General features: G+C 42.0%; 1 protein-coding gene across 20 annotated transcripts in view; it reads right to left on the bottom strand.

Moving 5' to 3' along the window:
- LOC308199246 (uncharacterized protein) overlaps positions 1 to 18841 on the bottom strand; it is a 143138-nt gene that overhangs the window by 19629 nt on the left and 104668 nt on the right. For 7 of the 20 annotated variants that reach the window (XM_080603135.1, XM_080603129.1, XM_080603134.1 and 4 more), the window contains 3 exons: positions 15619 to 15691; positions 8752 to 8869; positions 4274 to 5486 (listed from right to left, as the gene is read on the bottom strand). In XM_080603135.1, the coding sequence (XP_080459261.1) occupies positions 5398 to 5486; positions 8752 to 8869; positions 15619 to 15691 (280 nt within the window). In that variant the 3' untranslated portion in view covers positions 4274 to 5397. Of the gene's footprint in view, positions 884 to 4273; positions 5487 to 7737; positions 8870 to 13967; positions 15007 to 15618; positions 15692 to 18841 lie in introns of those variants that run through there. The other 13 variants (XR_013954532.1, XR_013954533.1, XR_013954534.1 and 10 more) reach the window with 5 other exon arrangements.

Genomic DNA, 18841 nt, shown 5'->3' with positions numbered 1-18841 from the left:
CATCACCCAGAAAACCTCAATACCCATCTCCTAAGTTAAATGTGTTCAAATGTGCAACTTTAATAATAAACTTTTGAGGTATTGTAGGCACATGAATATATTTCACATCCCACAGTTACAGTATAATATATGCTTAACATTAGCAGGGCATTCTGTATGAACTTCATACCTGAGCATCAACGTAAGCCAGGTATTGCTAATGGTGTAAAAAATACTGCTTTCTGCCCACACCATTCCAGCGTAGGGACACTGGTTTGCTTATTATATCACAGCAGCCAACAAGTCCATATTCTGGGCTTTAAAACTGCAGAAGTGCCCTTGTAAGATAACGGGGCTTCTCAGTCTTTCAAGGTCAACTCACAGCTTTCTGCAGGCAAAAAAACACACAGGCTACTACAGTAGTGTTGGGGGTTAGCCTTAAAGCATGTGCCGTCACACCTCTGCTGCCAGGCTGCTTCCCTTGGATCCTCCCAGAGCACTCACGGCTTGAGAACAAGTAAGAAGAAAGAAAAGTCTTCCTTCGCCCCAGGTCTTTGCTCAGGCCAGGCAGAGGGCCTCTCAGAAGGTCTTCATTTGCTGAAGACCCTTTGCCTGGGGAGCCTGGTCCTGCAGCTGGAATGATGTGGTAGTGGAGGCTGGCACAGCTGAAGAATCTCACTCAAGTCAACAATGCTCTGCACGAATGCAAGACTCTGCTCACCTGGATCTGATTGCCGGATTAATTAGGCAGAAGGCAAAAAACAGTGCTGGTCTTCAGGAGAGCTGCTCTGGATTCCTTTGTACTCCCAGCTTTTACTGTAGTAAAATCTTCCTTGGAGTGCCCAAATCAGACCACAGAAAATCTGGGGGATATCAGTATGAAATGTGCCTCCTCCTTCCCCTCCTAGAGTTGAAAGAAAAATATTTAAGCTGCTGAAATAAAAATATGAGTGGTCATTAAAACTTGTGGAGTATGTATTTATTCCCCATAAAAAGTGTGTGTTAGAATTGGACATTGCAACGCTGCTCCATAAAGGAAATTGCTTCTTCTCTTGGCACTCGGTGGTTTTCTTTGTGGAACTTTTCCATCAGAGCTTCAATGGGCAGTATTTCAGATTCAGATTCCCTTCCGTCTCCCTCCAAGAAACTGAATGTTGACTGGGACTCATGCCCTGGTAGAAATTTGGAGCACTTCACAATGGGATAAAGAGCTTCAGGCATCACCTGAGGGCTTTTAGGAGCAGCATCACTGGAAACCTCAAGGAAGATCTGATAAATTAGAGTCTCCCTGATATCCAGTCCCATTTTTTTCCCACACTCTTCTGCCTGTTCTTTGAACAGTCCTGCTTTGACCAGGCTCCATGACTCCAGATGGAGCCCACCTGGTCATTTTCTCTATTCAGAATTTGAATAGGCAAAGCCAAAAGACTCAACCTCAAAACTACAAAGGCATCAGATTATTCAAATTGCAGCATATAATATTTTGGTGCCTTGCTCTGTGACTGAATGTGCAGCCTTGCAGTAAGTCCTGTAGCCACCCCCACGGTGCAATGGGGGTGCTCAGTGCCTCAGGTGGGTTACAGCCCCTATCTCCATGCAGAAGTCAGTCCAGTAACATTGCGGGGAACCCAGAAATGCGTTCAGGTTTTAAGTATTCTAGGCACAAAAATTAGGCAACAAAGGAAGGAAGCTTGGATCATAATTTTGGGTGTTACAAAACTCTTGAAGGATTCTCCCTGGACCTGGAATCACAGAATCACTCGAATAATCCCATAGAACCTCACTAACCCCTAAAAATACTCAACTTCTTCCTTTTCCCTCAGCCTCATTGGCAACACATGCCCAGGTACAAGGAAAGAAAGAGGGTCCTTTGATAAGCCAAACACTGTTTTTCCCTCCTGCCTCTCCAGTTCTGGTAGCCTAAGGGACCTGTGCTCCTTTGACTTGTGTTTCCCTGTCCGCTGCCTACCTCCTCAGTAGCCACATCTCTGTCTGATGCTGACCACATCAGGGCCATTTATCTCGATAAGACGACTAATTTCCCTTGTCTGGTAGATCGGAAGTGCCAGTTGGGATCTCCGTGACACCTATGTAAATCCAGATTAAGCAGATTTTTAAAAGTAGAAGGAGCATTTGGCCTGAAATCTTTAGGGTTTTCAGGTTTGTTGCCTAAATCAGTGTGTGGCAGATTTACTTTTCAATATGTAGGCTCTGATTTTGTGGGTTTGTATATGGTTTGAGCAAACGCTGCTTTTGCTAGTATTTACCAGTACAAAAGGGATATGTCTCTGGATGACTTATTCACATTGAAAGATAGAAACTGGAAAGAAGAAAAATACAGGAATTGTTCTGGTGTTTTTTGTTGTTGTTTTCTCATTTTAACTCAGCACAGTGAACTCCAGCAACTGAAACGGGGCTGAGGGCAATGACGGCCTTCGTCACATCCTTTTGAACCCTGATGCAAGAAAATGTCAGTGACTCCTGCAAAACATGCAAAAAAACCAAACCAAACCAAACCAAACCAAACCAAACCAAACAAACAAACAAAAAAACAAAACCAAAAACCACTGAATATGTTTTGGCTAGAGCTCAGCAGCTACAGGTTGTTTACCAAGTCTTGAACAAGTCTTAGCAATCATTTTATTTGTCAAAATGCTCTATGTCCATTTTATAAGTCAGTCTTTAGAGTTGTCTGATGAGGTAAGGAAATAAATGTCATTCACCTTTTGGAAACAGAATAAGTGAAGTATTAACTGACTCAGAAAAAGTAGCGGCAATGAAGGTCAGGTCTGGATTTGCAGGCTTCAACCTCAAATTCAGCCACTCTGAAATTTGGATTTGATGTGTGTCAATATAAAATAACACTAAAATGTATAATCTCAAATTATGGTCATTACAGTTATGTCTTTAAATGGCATGCTTGTTATTTCTGTATACTCTGCTTTCCCCTGGAGTAGAAAGATACAATTAAAACATTACCATCCTGCCAAAAATAAAAATAAAAATAATCTAATTCTAAATATTAGGAAACAAAGCTTAGCAGTGTAGAAACAATATTTAGCGCTTTGTTATTATAGTAATCTGTGATATTTCTGTCTTGCTATCTGTTGCTAGTAAACAGATACACAAATGTTAATCAGGACAATGATGAATGCTGATGCTAGGCCAGTGGTGATGCTGCACAAACTAAGAAGCATTTTACGTTTCTTTTGCAGTGTCAATGCATATGCTTTTATCACTCATACCTATGTTTTAGGCCAACCAGGACTGCGAATCCCTCAGGTCTGTTTGAATCCACACTTTTTTACAATGCTGGAGTTCTGATTTTTGATTTAATATGGCTCTGACCAAACTATTTTGAAGAGGCAGCCAAAACCCTAAAATAAATAAGCTTTCACACTGATGGATCTTATTTGTGATATCAGTTGTGGTGTATCCTACAATACCTTGAGTCCATAGTTTCCACCTTTTCTGCTAACACACTTTCCACTCATGACTTATGCTCCAGGTCTTTTTTCAACTCTTCCTTCTAGTTTTGTCTTGCTAGCCATTGCACCCTGCCAGCATGCAGCTACCTGGCCAGGTAACCACGTCCAGGTTGTGGCTGAACTCTGAAGTCAATACAGCAAGGAGAAGACTGCCAGGCCTGCACTCGTGTAAGAACCTGTTAAGGAAGGTGACAGAGGTGGGGTGCACAGCGGCGGATGTCCAAGTTGAGGAATGCACTGGAATTATGAAAACGCCTCCCTGCAATGCAGAGGAAGGAATTTGGGTCTGACGTATTCCCTTCCACCTGTACTTGCTGGGAGACGTTGCACAAATGCAACCAAAACAAAGAGGATCCAAGTTCTAGGCAGAAGGCAGTGAGATACAAGACAGACCACCAGTTTTGAACAGGCCCCAGATTAAGCTGTAATTAAAACACAATGAGAACATACTTCTAGGCTTCTTCCTGAAGACTGGGCTGATGGACAGCCTGGAAGTCAAAAGTCACCAGAGCTGAGTAAGCAGCACGGCCTTCTTGCTCCTCACAGTGTGTGTGACTATAGACAGGAGGGATTTCTAGGTGACGACTAGCAGCACCATCTCCTCTGCTTTTGAGGACAGCTGGCATGTAAAGAAGACTTTGTTTCAGCTGAGGGCTGTTAGTTGGGGTCCCTTTACTGAGCTTCTTGCTGCTACAGCTGGCACCTGCACTCAGCCAGGCCGCAGCCAGGCTGGAGGGGCTGGCTCGCAGGACACCACCGCAGGCCGGTGGCCCAGCCGTGACCACATGGATGTCCTCCCCCAGCCCCTCTGCCTGCTAAAACGCTGGTGCAGCTAAAGCAGAGCACCTTAGGTGCTGGGTGGAACAAATAGGGCATAGATTCCCGACAGAAGATGGAAAGAGAAATGATGATCATGTAGAGGCGAGTCCCTCCTGTGGTACTCCTAGAGCCGGATTCACTCACAGGAACGTGATCGGCTGATCTATGAGAGAGAAAGTCTATGAAAAGCCTTGGTCAGACTCTTGGTAGCACCTTAATATGGACTCTTCTGGATTTTCCAGAGCAAGGAGAAAAAACAGCAATGTCATTTTCTTGGTATCAGCGCCTAATACAAGGGTCTGAACAGTGTGTGTGTGTGGCTGGGTATGGGTGAGAAATCTGACAGTCTAAGTATGATGTAATTTAGGTATTTTGGCATAGCAAAATGGAACAGAATTACTTTTCCTATTATCTTCCAAAAGTTATTGAAAATGATATGAAATATATTCTGTAGAAAAAAAAAATCAAGTTTTTTTTTTTTTAAATGCAATTTCTTTGGCAGTTTGTTCATTCGTTATTCATTCACCCCCTTTCACGTTGTGAAGGCTTTCTATTATGAAACATTCTGTGAAAAAAAAATGAACAAAAAAAGTATACTACTTCTTTAAAATATATTGCAAGAATCCTCATTTCCAGATTTTTATAGCAGCACTAGCTGGTATTCTTGCATGCAGTTTTGTAATTTATTCTGAACATTCCACTTAAACCTTTTTTCAATAGCATGATTTTATTAGAGTCAGCTCACTGGACTTTCCCAAAAAGGTATTTAAGATCAAATAAAACCAGTGCTTGGAAAAATATCATTACAATATGAAAGCAGTTACAAAAACATTAGTACTGCAAAGTTTTATTTCAAATGGCTGAGCCTTCTGTACCCCAGGTTATTGCACTTCTACTTCCTCAGACACACTCACTGGAAAAATGGGAAAAACTGTCATCTTAGCAGTTTTTACCTGTTTCTCAAAAAAACCTACCCAATTTATAGGCAGGCAGCAATTTTTTTCAGCACCACCATTAATAAGAACAGCAGACTGTCCTTTGTTCCTGCATCCCTGGTCTCAGCAGAGGATTGCTCCCCTCACGCCCTGACAAGTGACCGGATCCAGGGCGTTCAGCAATTCCCTGGAGCGAATGGATTCGGGCAAAACAGGGGACCCAGCGGTGTGGAAGCAAAGCTTGGCAAGTAGGGCAAATCTGCAGCTGATACAAACAAAAAAGGTTCATTTTAGAAAAAAGTGCAGGGTGACTTTACCCGTCCTTTATGCAAAATATCTTCTGGGCGTTATCCTGATGGACTTCATGGCAAGGCCAGGGGGCGAGAGGGTCCCGTGCCCCACACGTGGCAGACAGAGCTTGTAGCACCATCCCCTGGATCAGCCAGTGACCACCGGCATTGCTCCCCATGGGCGTTACAGCGAAGACCAGCCCTGCAGTGCCCAAGGCAGCGTCTGCCTTCTCTCCGGCACCAGAAGGATGAAGCCATGAGTGAGCTGGCCAAGAGCCTGCCCTTCCCTTGTGTCCCACAGAACCGAGCCCGATGCCTCCGCGGCTGACTCAGCCCCTGCCTAGGCAAAGCCATGAGCTGGAAAATGCCACCAGACTTGTGTCGCCGCTCATCTTCTCAGCCAGGTGGCTGGGGCAAATACTTTCCTATCTTCGGAGAGAATTGACAGCTAGCACTGGTGGACGTGGAGTTCAAGCTGATGCTTGTTAGGTATTTTTGAATTTCATAGAAGGCATTTTAGAAGAAGTCTTTTGGGGGTGTTCGTGCTTGTAACCTCCCTTTAAAAATTGATGGTGGCCAAGAGAAAAAAAAATATCTTTAAACTATAATGAATTGAAATCTAATCTAGTGTATAAAAGAACATGGAGAATTAAAATAAAGGCAATCTTAATTGCTGCATCATCAAATTATGTGACACGGTCTTTTATTTTCAGTTCTTTGTATTTGAATGCTGGTATTTATTTTATGTGACACCTCTAAGGAGAAAACAGTCATTCAAATAGTATTCCTGGGAAGCAAGTTGTGTTCCCTTTTTCCCAAGCCCTTCCTAGGCCATTTTGTTACAAGCAGTATGTGTAGCAAAGCAGCATCAACAGACTTAAGTTTGAGGATTAGGCGTTGTATGTGGACTTTTAAATCCTCTTTTAAAATCGCAAGTTACTGTTCATATTACTTTTCTAAGTAGAAATATGCTTAAAAAGTAAAGTCTTTATTGCTTCTTAAAAGGCGTAGTGCTCTGTGATAAATTCTCATATTTTGACTGTTAATATGTTTGAATGAAAATTATTTATACATTTTGGTGAGGTTGAATGGTTTTCATTTGATTGCTGCCTCTGGAAATGAAAGCAGAGTAGCAGGAAATTTACATGTCATGCTGTGATGTATATCCAGATTATGAGATGATTGTGCAGCAGATGAACACCAAGTAAAATCATTTGCATCAAACTGTGACAACTGCAATTCCTGACAAGGCCTCTTAGTTTTTTGGGCTATTATCATTGTACAAGAATATAATCTATTGACAGCAGGGCTGTTTAATACATTTAAAGGCAGACAGTGGAAGAAATCTTAACTGTTTTCATTCACCACTGCACAAGGGTGCAGATCAAAAGTGAATTATATTTAAAAATATGCATGTATGATGATAAGATGCATGACATTCATCAACCTGTTTAGTCATGGTTAAGCTGCGATGGTGAAGATCCAATATTACTGCCATATGTGGTCTGAAATAGAGACGTGAGACTGAAAATTATATTATTGCCCAGCAGAAGTGAATAAACAGGGGAAGACATTCTTTCTTAATCTTTCTTAACCTTTCTTCTTGGATTGAATTCTGCCCTTTTGTACTTTTCAGAAGTATTTTGTCTTAACTTCAGCAAAGCAGGTTTAAGCATTTAAATCAGCTGGCATTTTATTCCTTTCCGTGTGGCAAAAAAGCATCCCTGTTTTTTTTCTGTAATAATAAAAAAGAGTTGCCTTTGCAGGACTTCAGATATCAACTGTGTTTGGATCAGGATCCACATAAATGTTAATGCATTATGTTTCCTGTATCAGGTATGATCTTTATTGTGCTAAATTAATTAAGCTAGTAAAAGAGCAAATTAAGGGACAAGCTGTCTAGTTTTAGAAAAATATTTTGATGCTCTTTTACAAAATGCAGCAATCCCCTCCATGGCTCAGGGCCAGCATTTCCTGATCTTGTTTGGTGCATTTAAATGTGCAAAATACTGTTCAGCGTGTTCATCACAGCACCGCCGGTACTGGTGCATAGCCTCCACGCAGAGACCTGCCACTAGGTGCCTTCAGGGCTGTGTCGGTGGCTGTAGCACCACGGCTGGCCAAGGGGACATAGATGGGGGTCCTGCAAGGAAGTAAGCTTTTAAAGGATTGATTAAGAGTTCTTAATTCTCCTAGGGAGAATAGGAGGGTAGGGCTGGAACTTGAAGTCTGTGAGATGTCTCTGCTAAGCTGCACGTGTGGACGGTGGATCTGCTGGAAGCCATCAGTATCCTTGTCCAAAAAAAAAACAAAAAACAAAAAACAACAGAACTGATATAGGGAGGTGCAGCACAGCCACAACACAGGCCGTCCTATGTGAGCAGGAGCAGATTTATTGTACGTGTACAAGCTGGGTGCTTTCAGATGAGCTCACTGAGAATCAGAAGCAGAAAAGCTTAAGCAATGTCGGTGCAGGTCTGCAGGCTGCATGGTTGCCCCTGTTCTGGACCTGACCGAAGAACAAAAGCAGCCTAGGTGCTCAGTGATTCAGCCTTGGTTGTCTTGGTACTACGCTGTGCCCAGGCATGTGCTACCTAGCTCAAGGCAGGGCTCACTCCAGGATCTGCAGAAGCCCGTATTTTTCTGTGGGGCTCCCGCAGGCAGCACTCGCCAGAGGTCACCCCTTGGAAAGGCTGTGTGCACTGGAGTGTGGAGAACCTCAGGTAAACACGGGGTGTGTTCATTTTACCATAAAGGGAAGAATTTCATCATATTTGTATTTTGAAAAGTGCTTTCTTGAATTTTGTCTGCATTCAGCAAGGCTAGCATTTTTTACCCCTAAAGTAAAGCATGGCTGTCGTGTACGCATATCGACAGATGCTGGAGGCATTTTGTAAAAAAAAAAAGGAGATTTGAGATTATCTGAGATCCTCAATACAATTGTAAAGGTTGGCACCACAGTACTATGTACACAGTAATGGTAGGAGATTTCCAGGTGCAATGGCTGGATTTACCAAAATTTTCACTTGCGCATTTATGTTAGAAAATAAGCAAAGACTAGGGCTAAGAAGTCCCAGATTATTTTTTTCCCCTCTGCTTTTGACTTGAGTGATGCAATACTAGTCATCTAAGCTAACTTTTTGTCAGTTCCCTAATGATAAAATGGAAATACACAGTACTTATTACCTCCCAAAGCTGTTAGCAAAGCTGATTAACATTGACAAAGGCATTTCTACGTACAGAATAGTTGCTCTCCAGTCACCGCAGTCCAGATTCCCATCGGCAGTCCATTCCCACCTTTGCTTGCGCTTTCTGTGAAGTAAAATAGGCTCTGGAGATCCCAACGGGATGTTGTAAGCTGTAAAAAAAATATTAGAAATAAAGAAAAGATTTTAGTGATTTTGCAGGGAGGCCAACAATGATGCAAATGTCATTTTCTCTTTAGTCTGAGACAGAGAACCAGGATATGCGCCTAGTTGTCTGCCCTGCCACTATGGAAATTCCATTGCAATGAACACGGTCTGCTTCACCTAAATCTCCAAATACACCTAGGGTTTCATCCTCCATGGTGCAGTGTTTAGGATACTGATAAAAAGGGTCTTTTCCTGTGGACAGAACTGGGCATCTTTCCTGCTTAAATAAAAGGGAAAAAAATTGTCTGACCAGGACAAGAAAATTTTGCCTTGTGTTCACTTTGCTGATAGAGAAAAACATGCATAAATGGATAGAAACAGGTGGATTCTGTATTACTTTTATCGATTCATCTGAAACCAAGATTCAGCTCCATAGGTCAGGAAGATCACACCCAGAGCATGAGGCCTCTAGACCCAAAGACAAACATTCAAGCAGCGTTGCACTTTTCCCTGTTCCCTAATTCCTGAGTTATTTCCCATTTCTGACACGAGAGAAGAGGACACCCAACCAGTCCCACCTTCTGATGATCCCATCATACCCTTGTTGGCATAGCCTGAGTATTTTTGGGAGCTAAACCCAGCTAAAACACCATAGAGTACCAGGACGTTGCCACCTCCTGTGCTGGGCTTTATGCGTGTTGCTTTATTTTGACATTGGAGAGGTTGCTGGGTTTGGTAAGCCAGCTAAATACTAACCATTTGGGGGTCTTTCAGATGTCAGCATACCGCTAATATGAAATCAAACCCGTTTTTATTAGGTACTCCTGATTCACCAGAGAAAACCTACAGATTAAAAAGTTATCAGGTTTATGATGTCGTCCTTTTTGGAGCTGAGGAGCAGCTGTTGCTACATAACAGCTCTGAGCATGATGAACATTTTGGGAGAAGGGGTAATTTTTAAATAAAAAAGAATGTAACTACGCTGGAAGAAAATCTGGCCACTAACTTCATTTGACATGTGTAATAGACTGTGATAGTTTTTTGGGGACTGCACGATGCAAAGTAAAACGAAGCTGGTAATAAGCAAGTTGGCATTTATTCTTTATGTAGGAATATTTGTTCCTCAAAGTCAGACTATGTGGAATATTAGCATTTGAATAAATTATTCAACACTTTCTAGAGAACGCAAGGGGAAAAAATCTTTTCAGCATTATAACATGACAATCTACAGGGTAGTAGAAAAAGAAGGCTGTCATTTTTTCTTCAATTACAAAAGGCAAATATTTATTATTTATAAGTATTCGCCTTGTATAGGCTTAAATGTTATTTATGAACCTGTTGCATAGTGATTTTCAATGTAACTCATTATTTTTAGCCTTAGGGTGTTGTAAAGGAGCATGGATATATTTAATGACACTCTGCTAGTCAGCGCAATTACACTGTAATCATTATGTAAAATGTGCTATTAATTAAACCAATTTCTAGTTAGAACATTCTCTTCTGCAGGGCTTAATCTTAATCTCTGGCAATCTTTCTCTCTGTTTTTCACCCATTAATTATATGATTACTTTTTAAGTTACATATGATAAAATATGTTTTTATTTTTAAGCTTAATATGCCCAATTATTTGTATTTATCAGGCCATTTGCCTGAATTATTGAAAAGGCTTTATTTTCCAAACCAAGAAAGAAAAAAAAAAAAACAGGAAACGTAAGATTATACAGTTATCTGGGAGTCAACAGTAACTGATGACTGACAATTGTTTCTGATATTCTTTTTAGATGTTATATGGCTGTATTTAATTTTCAGTTCAGAGAAGTCTCCTCTTTGGTCTTCCCCTTTTATCCTAATTGCCACACAGAATTCTATACCTGCTTTTAAATGCTTCATTTATTCACAGAGACAAATCTCTGATATCTCCAGATATTTCCCCCACTGGAATGGCAGTTCTATGGTAGTATTTTGTTAAATGAAATGTGGTTGTACTGAAACATTGCTCAATCTAACACGGTTGACATAAATGCTGACTAAATAATAATTATTAAGGCATGATGGTATTTTTCACATAAAAATTAATCCCATTAACAATTCTAGTTAGAATAATAGCAGTTAAATGGCTACCACACTTCATAACAGGAAAAAAAATCACCTAGTTTTTGAAGTCATCCTTGCTCTGCTCTACAATGACCCCTTGTGGAAAAAAGACCTGAAAAGAGGAGGAATCGGCTCTGAAGTCTCTGAGTTTTTCCCTGGAAATTTAATAGCTACCCAATACAGATATGTAAAAGCAAAAAGGTTTTGTTCTTGCAAAGCTTGATGGTCAAGGATTATGGACTAAAAAGCCTTAATCTCAAGTCCCAAGCTTTTGAGAGGTCTTCCCTTGTGGGTCTCCACTCCAGGGCCTCTACTGCCGCCTCCCACAGCAGCTCCTCCTTGGTCCATGCAGCAGATGCACGGAGACCTCCACTGCCTTGCCATGCTGCTGCCTCTGAAACCATCTCTCCTACCTAACCCTCAGGTTTGCTGAAGAACTCATAAGGGGTGGCGTAAATCAGAAATACGTATTTTTCCTTTCTATTTTAAGAAACCCTCTGGGTCTACGCAGGTGGAAGTGAGGGTTGTACAGCCCCACGTGGGGCACGTGTTTCCTTACTTCATCCCGTTCTGTGAAGGTTGTCACCTGCACCAGCAAACAAGAAGCAGATGGCCAAGACCCACATCATCCTCAGTCTAAAAGACCCCTGAATCTACCACGTAATCCAGCCAGACTCGTAGCCCCTGAAGCAGCCAGCAGAAGCTTGGGGACCTGCTCCCAAGTCACTAACATGCTCTGTACACCGGCTTTAATGAAGAAGTAAGCACCTCTGAGAAAAGTGATCCCAAATAATTTCTAGACTGGGCAGAGTCACTTGAACTTAAACTTCATTCTCCTTGAAAGTATGTATAGAGAAAGAGATCACAGATACCCTGAAATCCTCTTGTATTCTCCAAGAAAACTGGAATTATTAAAAGAGCATTGGGAACGAGGGAAGGTCTGTCCTGACCTATCCTTGTCAGATGTACAAACATCTCAGAATGCTCATCAGCCACGGTGGATGTTCTTTTCTTTCCGCTCTACGTTGTTTTATAAGTAGCTTATAACTCAGTGTCTCCCTGACCTTGCTGTGGTTACTGGAGTAATTTCATTTAAAGATGAAGTGTCCTTGAATAAGTTTTCCTATGCATTAAGTCAAATATCAAATTCTTCAATATTTGGGGGTGCTGGTGTCTTTTCTGCCCCCAGCTATTTATTTCATGAACAAACCCATTGTGGACAATACAAGGAACCTGACTTTGTGTTTTTGTATGCCTGATGGATGGCAGACAGAACATCATCCTAGCTGCATCCCTTCTGTGCAGGGAGCTGTAGTGGTGGAAATTGCACTCCTTCAGTGATGTCCTGTGTCAGGACTATGTCTGTCACTTGGAAACATTAAACGGATTTTCTTCCCTTTCAGATGTAAAAGATCCAAATGACCCCTCCTGTAGCCAAAAGCACAGCATGTGTAATGGAGAGACAACTGGTAGGTGCTCTGCAGGGTGAATACATGACCATTTCACAGCAGCCTTATATGACAGGTTTAATCAGCTGCACATAATCCAGAACAAAGACTGCAGAGTTAAGGGTCTGGTGTTTGCCAGCAAATCTCCCCATGTCTGCGATAAGAGGGGTAAGGTCTGTGTGTGCATTGTGTTTCTTAAAAAGGGAATCTTCACCCAGATGAAGAATTCATGCTTCTGGTTAGTGCTGCTATTTCTGCCATGTCAACACTTTCTCTACCACTGCCATTCTGACAGTGACACGAGACTGATCCTTTTTCCTAGAGCAAGAAAGCAACTCTCCCTCTTAGAGGAACTGATAACTGCTGCTGTAGTCAGCTCTCACTCAGAAACTGGGACTTAGATCAACAAATCCTTTCAGCTTCACTTACAAGAACATGAGACTGGCAACTTCACCTGCCTGCCGTGTTCTGTCACTTGTATTGGCTTCCACCTCCTTCTGCCACATGCTGCCTTTGCTAAATACCCTTAAACCCCTGCCCTGTGCAGTGAGGTGGCAGCTGCAGGGGAGGGCAGACAGAGACCAGCAGCTATGGAGGGTGGAAGGAGGACATGATGTACTATGCCTCTCATCCTGCAGTCTTCTCATGCTCTAAAACCAAAGATGTGGAAAACCCTCATCCTCAGGCACTGCCTGGCCGCTGCCTGCCTCTGGCACCGCTGGAGCAGGCTCGGGGCTGCTCTCACTTGTGCCATCCCAAACAGCCCCTGGGGTGGCTCAGAGCAGGTCCCAGAGCACAGGCACGGCTGCTCGCTCGCTGGTCCACCCCAAAGCATCTGAAGCCCACTGTGGGGCCACAGGCAGTCGGCGGCTTTGCTGTTTGTACGGCGCTGCATCACCAACGGAAATCCCCGCCAGACCCATTAAAGCAGTTTGCTGGTTTCTCCGTGTTGCCCGAGGTGAGAAAAGCAGCTGCAAGGGAGAAGAGGGGTCAGTCCCAATGTACCTTGCTATATCCACAGGACAGCCGTGCACAAAAGGTGTCCAGTAACAAAGGCCGTAAACTCTGTGATGGAAAAGTAGGAATTATGGCTTTGGGGCACAGCGCATACTCACTGCCTGTCTCCCTGATGTTGACTTGCCCAGCTTCAGTCTCATCTCACACATGGTAAATATATACATAAGTAGGCAAATTTATAATGATAATAATGTCTATAGGTGTGCAGTGTGAGTAGGAAAAGGATCACAAGACAATGTCTCATCTGGGATCCCACATTACATATTATCAAGCTGTTATCCCTCTGTGCTGCGGGTGCAAGAAAAAGCTGGTGGAGAATTTGAATTTCTTGACAATTTTCCTTTCCCCTTTTTTAACTTTATTTTTTAGGCTGCTCTTTCCTGGATGAACCCAGCCTTCTCTTGCAGGCTCCGAGGGAGCCATGAGCTCACTGATCTGCCAGCAGGTAGCTTGCAAAGAATCCCTGGCGAACAGTTCGCTGCAACTCTATTTTTAATATACATTGCTGACCCTAATGATGGTCTATTGAGATGAGGGCAAGGAATGTCTGATCAAGTGGAGATTAATTTTTGACTGTGCTGTCTGGAAATGCATGAAAATGCACTCCTTTTTCTATTTAGACTCACAGGATGCTTTGATTGATTGACTAGTTTACAAATGAAGGTGATAAAATTAGGTTGAAGACCACATACATTTCTTAAAATGAGTCTGGCTGGTCGTGGAGACAATGAGGTTTGGACAGATTGTATTGCTGGTTTAGGCAATCTTCTGAACATGTCAAGATTTATAGACCTGTACTGTAATGTTACAATTGCAGCTCACTGATATAGGTTTCTTTTCAAATTCTTTCCCATTTTATTTGAAAAAGGCCATTAGAGAGTTATAGACTATTGAAAAAGCTTTTTCTTTGCTAACCCTTAATAAACTCTTCCAAACAAGGACTACTGCATTTTTGTATTAAATTTAGACCAAAATCTATAAAACATGTTCTCCCAGGTTTGGATAATTTGATTATTATTATCTAAATGGAGTTATGGTTCATATTGGCTTGCAGTAGCATACATAGTAAATAAAAGGTAAGTTAAGGTTTGTACACGATCTTAGGACACTGAGGATTTTTCACTCTTCATTTGGATTACTGTATTTTGGGAATGGCGAGTATATTTCCCCAGGCTGAGAAATTATAAAAATAAAATCCTCAGAATGTGGTGCTGAAATTAATGTTGCATTGAGCTAGAAACAAATTACTATTAACATTTCTTTACTCTTATTGTTGCACAAATACCCACAGAAGCCTTGGAATTTTCTTAATAAAACAGACAAGGTTTACCAAACAAATGAAAACAGACGACGATGGGTTTCATGCAAAATTAAAAACCATGATGACATTAAAAATCATTACAAGAGATGAGCAATAGATAAGATATCAAAGCTCTTTATGAATTAATAATCAATTCTATTTTATACATTTTGCCGTCAGACTAATGTTATCCAAGAATTTTGTCAGCGATGTAATATGGGAGAGGGGGCCTGGGTACATTTAAAATGTGTGCTCCAAGATTTTGTCTTCATGTCTTCTCCATCTAAAAAAAAAAAAAAAAAAAAGCACACTGAAATGCGGTGCCTTCATGCGTGCAGGGTGCTTGAGGACTGGGAAGACAGGATCAAGGTTCAAATAACCAGTCAGCTACACACAGCTCTCGGGACATCAATAAATATGACAAATACAGAGCCCGGCCGTGCTGCCTCGCTGGGGAAGAAGCGAGGCTGCCCCTGCCACGGGAGACTGGCACTGAGGGCATGCCCAAGGGGTGGGAGGCACCAGGAGCAGCAGAGACGCATCGGGGTGGGAGCCTCAAGAAGTGCACAGTGGAAATGCTGAATGCCACCACGACCCATCGGGCAGATGAAAGAGGCTGCTCTAATTAAAGCCCTGTGGGAGCGTTTCCACCTCCACAGAAGCTCAGCGGTGGGAGGATCAAACATGCCTCGGGATTCTGGGCAGTGTGTGAGCCTCCTTCATTCCCTGGGCTGTGAAAAATATCTCCTTTGTTGGGGTATGGCAAAGAAACCTGACTCTGCATGCCTTGGGGCCGGGCTCCTTCCTCACCCAGCAGTCCTTCACTGCGAGCTTCGGAAGAGCTCCTTGTTTCATGGTCTGACCACGGGGCAGGATTTTCATTAGATTAATTCACCTGTGGCTCCCAGGGAGATTTGCTTTTGCCCAATTTGAGCACGGCATCGCCTCCTCCAAAGCTGACTTCATCCCTAAAAAACAAACAAAATAGGTTTTGGACTTCATCCTTAAAAACCAAACACTTCTGTAGGTTTTGGAAGGAGGTGAGGATCACCAACTAGGTCAGGGCAAAGCCCCCAAGGAGGGCTGTGAGAGCTGCATAGCCGAGCAGGGTGAGCGCTGAAGTGGAGGACATGGCTGCTGTGGCAGCGGATGCAAAGATTTTGGTCGTCACCTATCCAGTGAAGAGCTGCGAGGGGAGATGAGTGATGTGCCAGGAAGGCCACAATGCCAAAGCACCACTCACCTGGCTGACAGCACCTGGGCCGTGGTGCAGGCCCCGCAGAGGCCGGAGCCCACCCGGCCATATTGTCTGCATGAGTCCCTCACCAAGGCCAGGCCTCTGGGCTACTGCTCTGCCATTTCGATTTCAACCCATCGACGTGTGGTTTTTCCTACTTTGCAGGCTCCAGATCTTATAAGAAAATTGGCATGCAAAGAAAACAATAAATATGTAAGTTCAGAATTGGCTGGCTACTGAAAATCGGTGAGATTGCTTTCCTATAGGGTTCTGACAATGTAAATAAGTCTCATTGGAAGAGGGGATTTCTCAGGCCCGTGGACTTCACACCCCACCACAGATGGTGCCTGGTGATTTTCAATATAAATAAAACCCTCTATATTGAGGAAAAAGCAGCATTAAGCAATACAACAAATGCTTTCTAATGCTAAATTTCTAATCACACATTAGCTAATTTTCAGTTGTTTGCTTCTATTCAGTAAAAAATAGATTACCTCTTAAAAACACAACATTAAACCCAAAGAAAATAAGATGGCAAATCAGAAAAGACCTTGATGTTCCTCATTTAAATATGATTACTTCCCTCTATCTATTCTAATACACTTGAAAGCACGTTTATTCTCCTTCCCACCCACTGTAATGTGAGCGACTCCCGTAATAACTCTAAATGTTTTCTAGAAATGCATGAAATTTTCCAACAGAGGTATTTAAAGGTTTAGATATGTTTGAAATACGGCTATTTTTCAATCGTATAAGCCAGCCAATCCAGGTGCCTGTTAGTCTACAAGTGTCTGCCATCTTTCTCTGATTGTCAGGGAAAATAGACTGATGGATCACTTCCCTGTGTCACTGCTCTAGACTGGTGACAATCAGTGAAATGATTGTGTCTGCCTCTACACATATCTGTAATTGATTGCCTAAACCCTAAGACTCTCTTTCCCAGTTGATATGATGGAACATTGGACTGAAATCACTCTCGATGAGGAGGAGTCAGGACCATTTGTTATTTACTTCTTTCCTTGCTCCTTTCTTCTACCCTGCTTGAATTGTCCCACAAGAACACATTATGGTAATCAGACAGAATGTATGTATAGGAATCAATCAAAAGGAAAGCCGTCACAAGAGTTATGACATTACAAAGTCTGTTTGTAACTTTTGATTTATGGAAGATTTTCTGTTTTATAAATTGAGAGTGAGGCATGTTGGGATGGCTTAACCCTTGAACTCCTCAGTGAAGACAAAAAAAAGCAGTGGAATAGGAGAATTAATACAGCATGGGCAGAACCAGCCTTCATTTACTCATTACCACTTGATTATAAAATGAGACAAATGTTATTCGTTTTGTATTTCTAGATTGTAAATGTTTTTGTACGAAAGAAAGATGCTTTACAGGAAAACAAATAAATATACATTCTGCCATAAGACTTTATAATCAAAGGCTATGAGCCTGCAAAGACTATACATATGCTTAATTTTTGTGCTGTGGCATCCAACAGCAGTCCATCCCTGTTCACCAAAACATATGCTTAACTTTAGCTCTGAGCCATAATCTTATTGAACTCGATGGGTTTTAAGCACACACTTATCTTTAGACTTTAGGAGCTTTGCTAATACCGATGAACTTAAACATCTGCTTCCCATCACCGTGTTTTTCACCTCTTCGTGGTCCCTTCAGGTCTGCGACCCAACTCTTAAGCACATGCTTAACTCTGCAGACACGAATAGAGTAGATGCATAAAATGAAGCACATGCATAAAGGTGTGCAGAGCTGGGTCCTAAATGTAAGTATAACATGTTAAATGAATGCTACAAAAGGTGTAGAAAAGATACCTTAAATAGCCTACATGGTTGTTCACATCTCAGAAGATGTGTGTGTATGCATGCATGAATGACTGTGTGTATTAGAAAAATATGTATGTGTGTATTGCATATATTCATTTTCTTCCCCAGACAGAATGCCTGCATTACCATGTTACCGTCTTAAACGCATTATTCTGGGTGTTTTTTTAAGTACATTTAGAAACTCTCAGCCGCTACTACTTCCTGAATTACCACTAACCCTTCCTCTTTCAGGACTTCTATACACCACCTTGTTTCTAATTTAATACACTACTTTGCTACTCTGATTTAATTTCTGAGATGATGCTGGCTGAGCTAAGCAGTTGTTTTTCAGGGGGAAAATTGTTTTCCTGTGCCATTTTGCTTGCACGCATCCTCATAAAATAGTCCTTGTTAAATAGCTGCTATGTTCTGGATGGGAATGGATTTCAGCAGGGGATACAACAACTTCTGAACGTGTAAATACTTCTTGAGTCTACTTCTCAAGAAGTGTGAGAAACAGATGTGCTTGTGAAACTTCAGAAAGCATGTATCTCATTCAGAAGACCCATCTATTTTCTATCCATAAAACAACACATTTTACCTTTGTGGAAAATATTACAGAGGTTGCTTTTCGGACCTTTGCATTGCAAAATGTATCCAGAACACTGGAAAATCTAAGACTGGAAATATGAGCTGGATACCCATCATTTTTTAAATGGGACATTGTAGCTTTTACCACTTCAAACGTTTATAGGCACATCAGAACAGCAAAATGGACAAAATGGAGAGCAGCAGTGTTGCCACTGCTTGGAAAGACTTTGAGAAGTCTTTAGGGAGAAACTGGTATAACAGAGGTAAATCACCAGAGTGAAGTTACATTGCACTAAATTCCAGATATATATTTGGAGCTGCTTCGTGTGACTTCAGTGGGATTAGAATTTTATTTTTGTTATTTACTGTGCCAACAACTTAGAGCTTTAGTCAAGGACCAGGCACTATTGTGCTGAGAGCTGGATAAAACATGGTACAGAAAGAAAGACTCTTCAAAGAGAATACCAAA

The sequence above is a fragment of the Anser brachyrhynchus genome, assembly GCF_964034855.1.
Source record: "Anser brachyrhynchus genome assembly, chromosome: 8".
Classification (NCBI taxonomy): Eukaryota; Metazoa; Chordata; class Aves; order Anseriformes; family Anatidae; genus Anser; species Anser brachyrhynchus.
The sequence above is the reverse complement of the archived record's forward strand: the minus strand, read 5'-3'. Positions and strand labels throughout refer to the sequence as shown.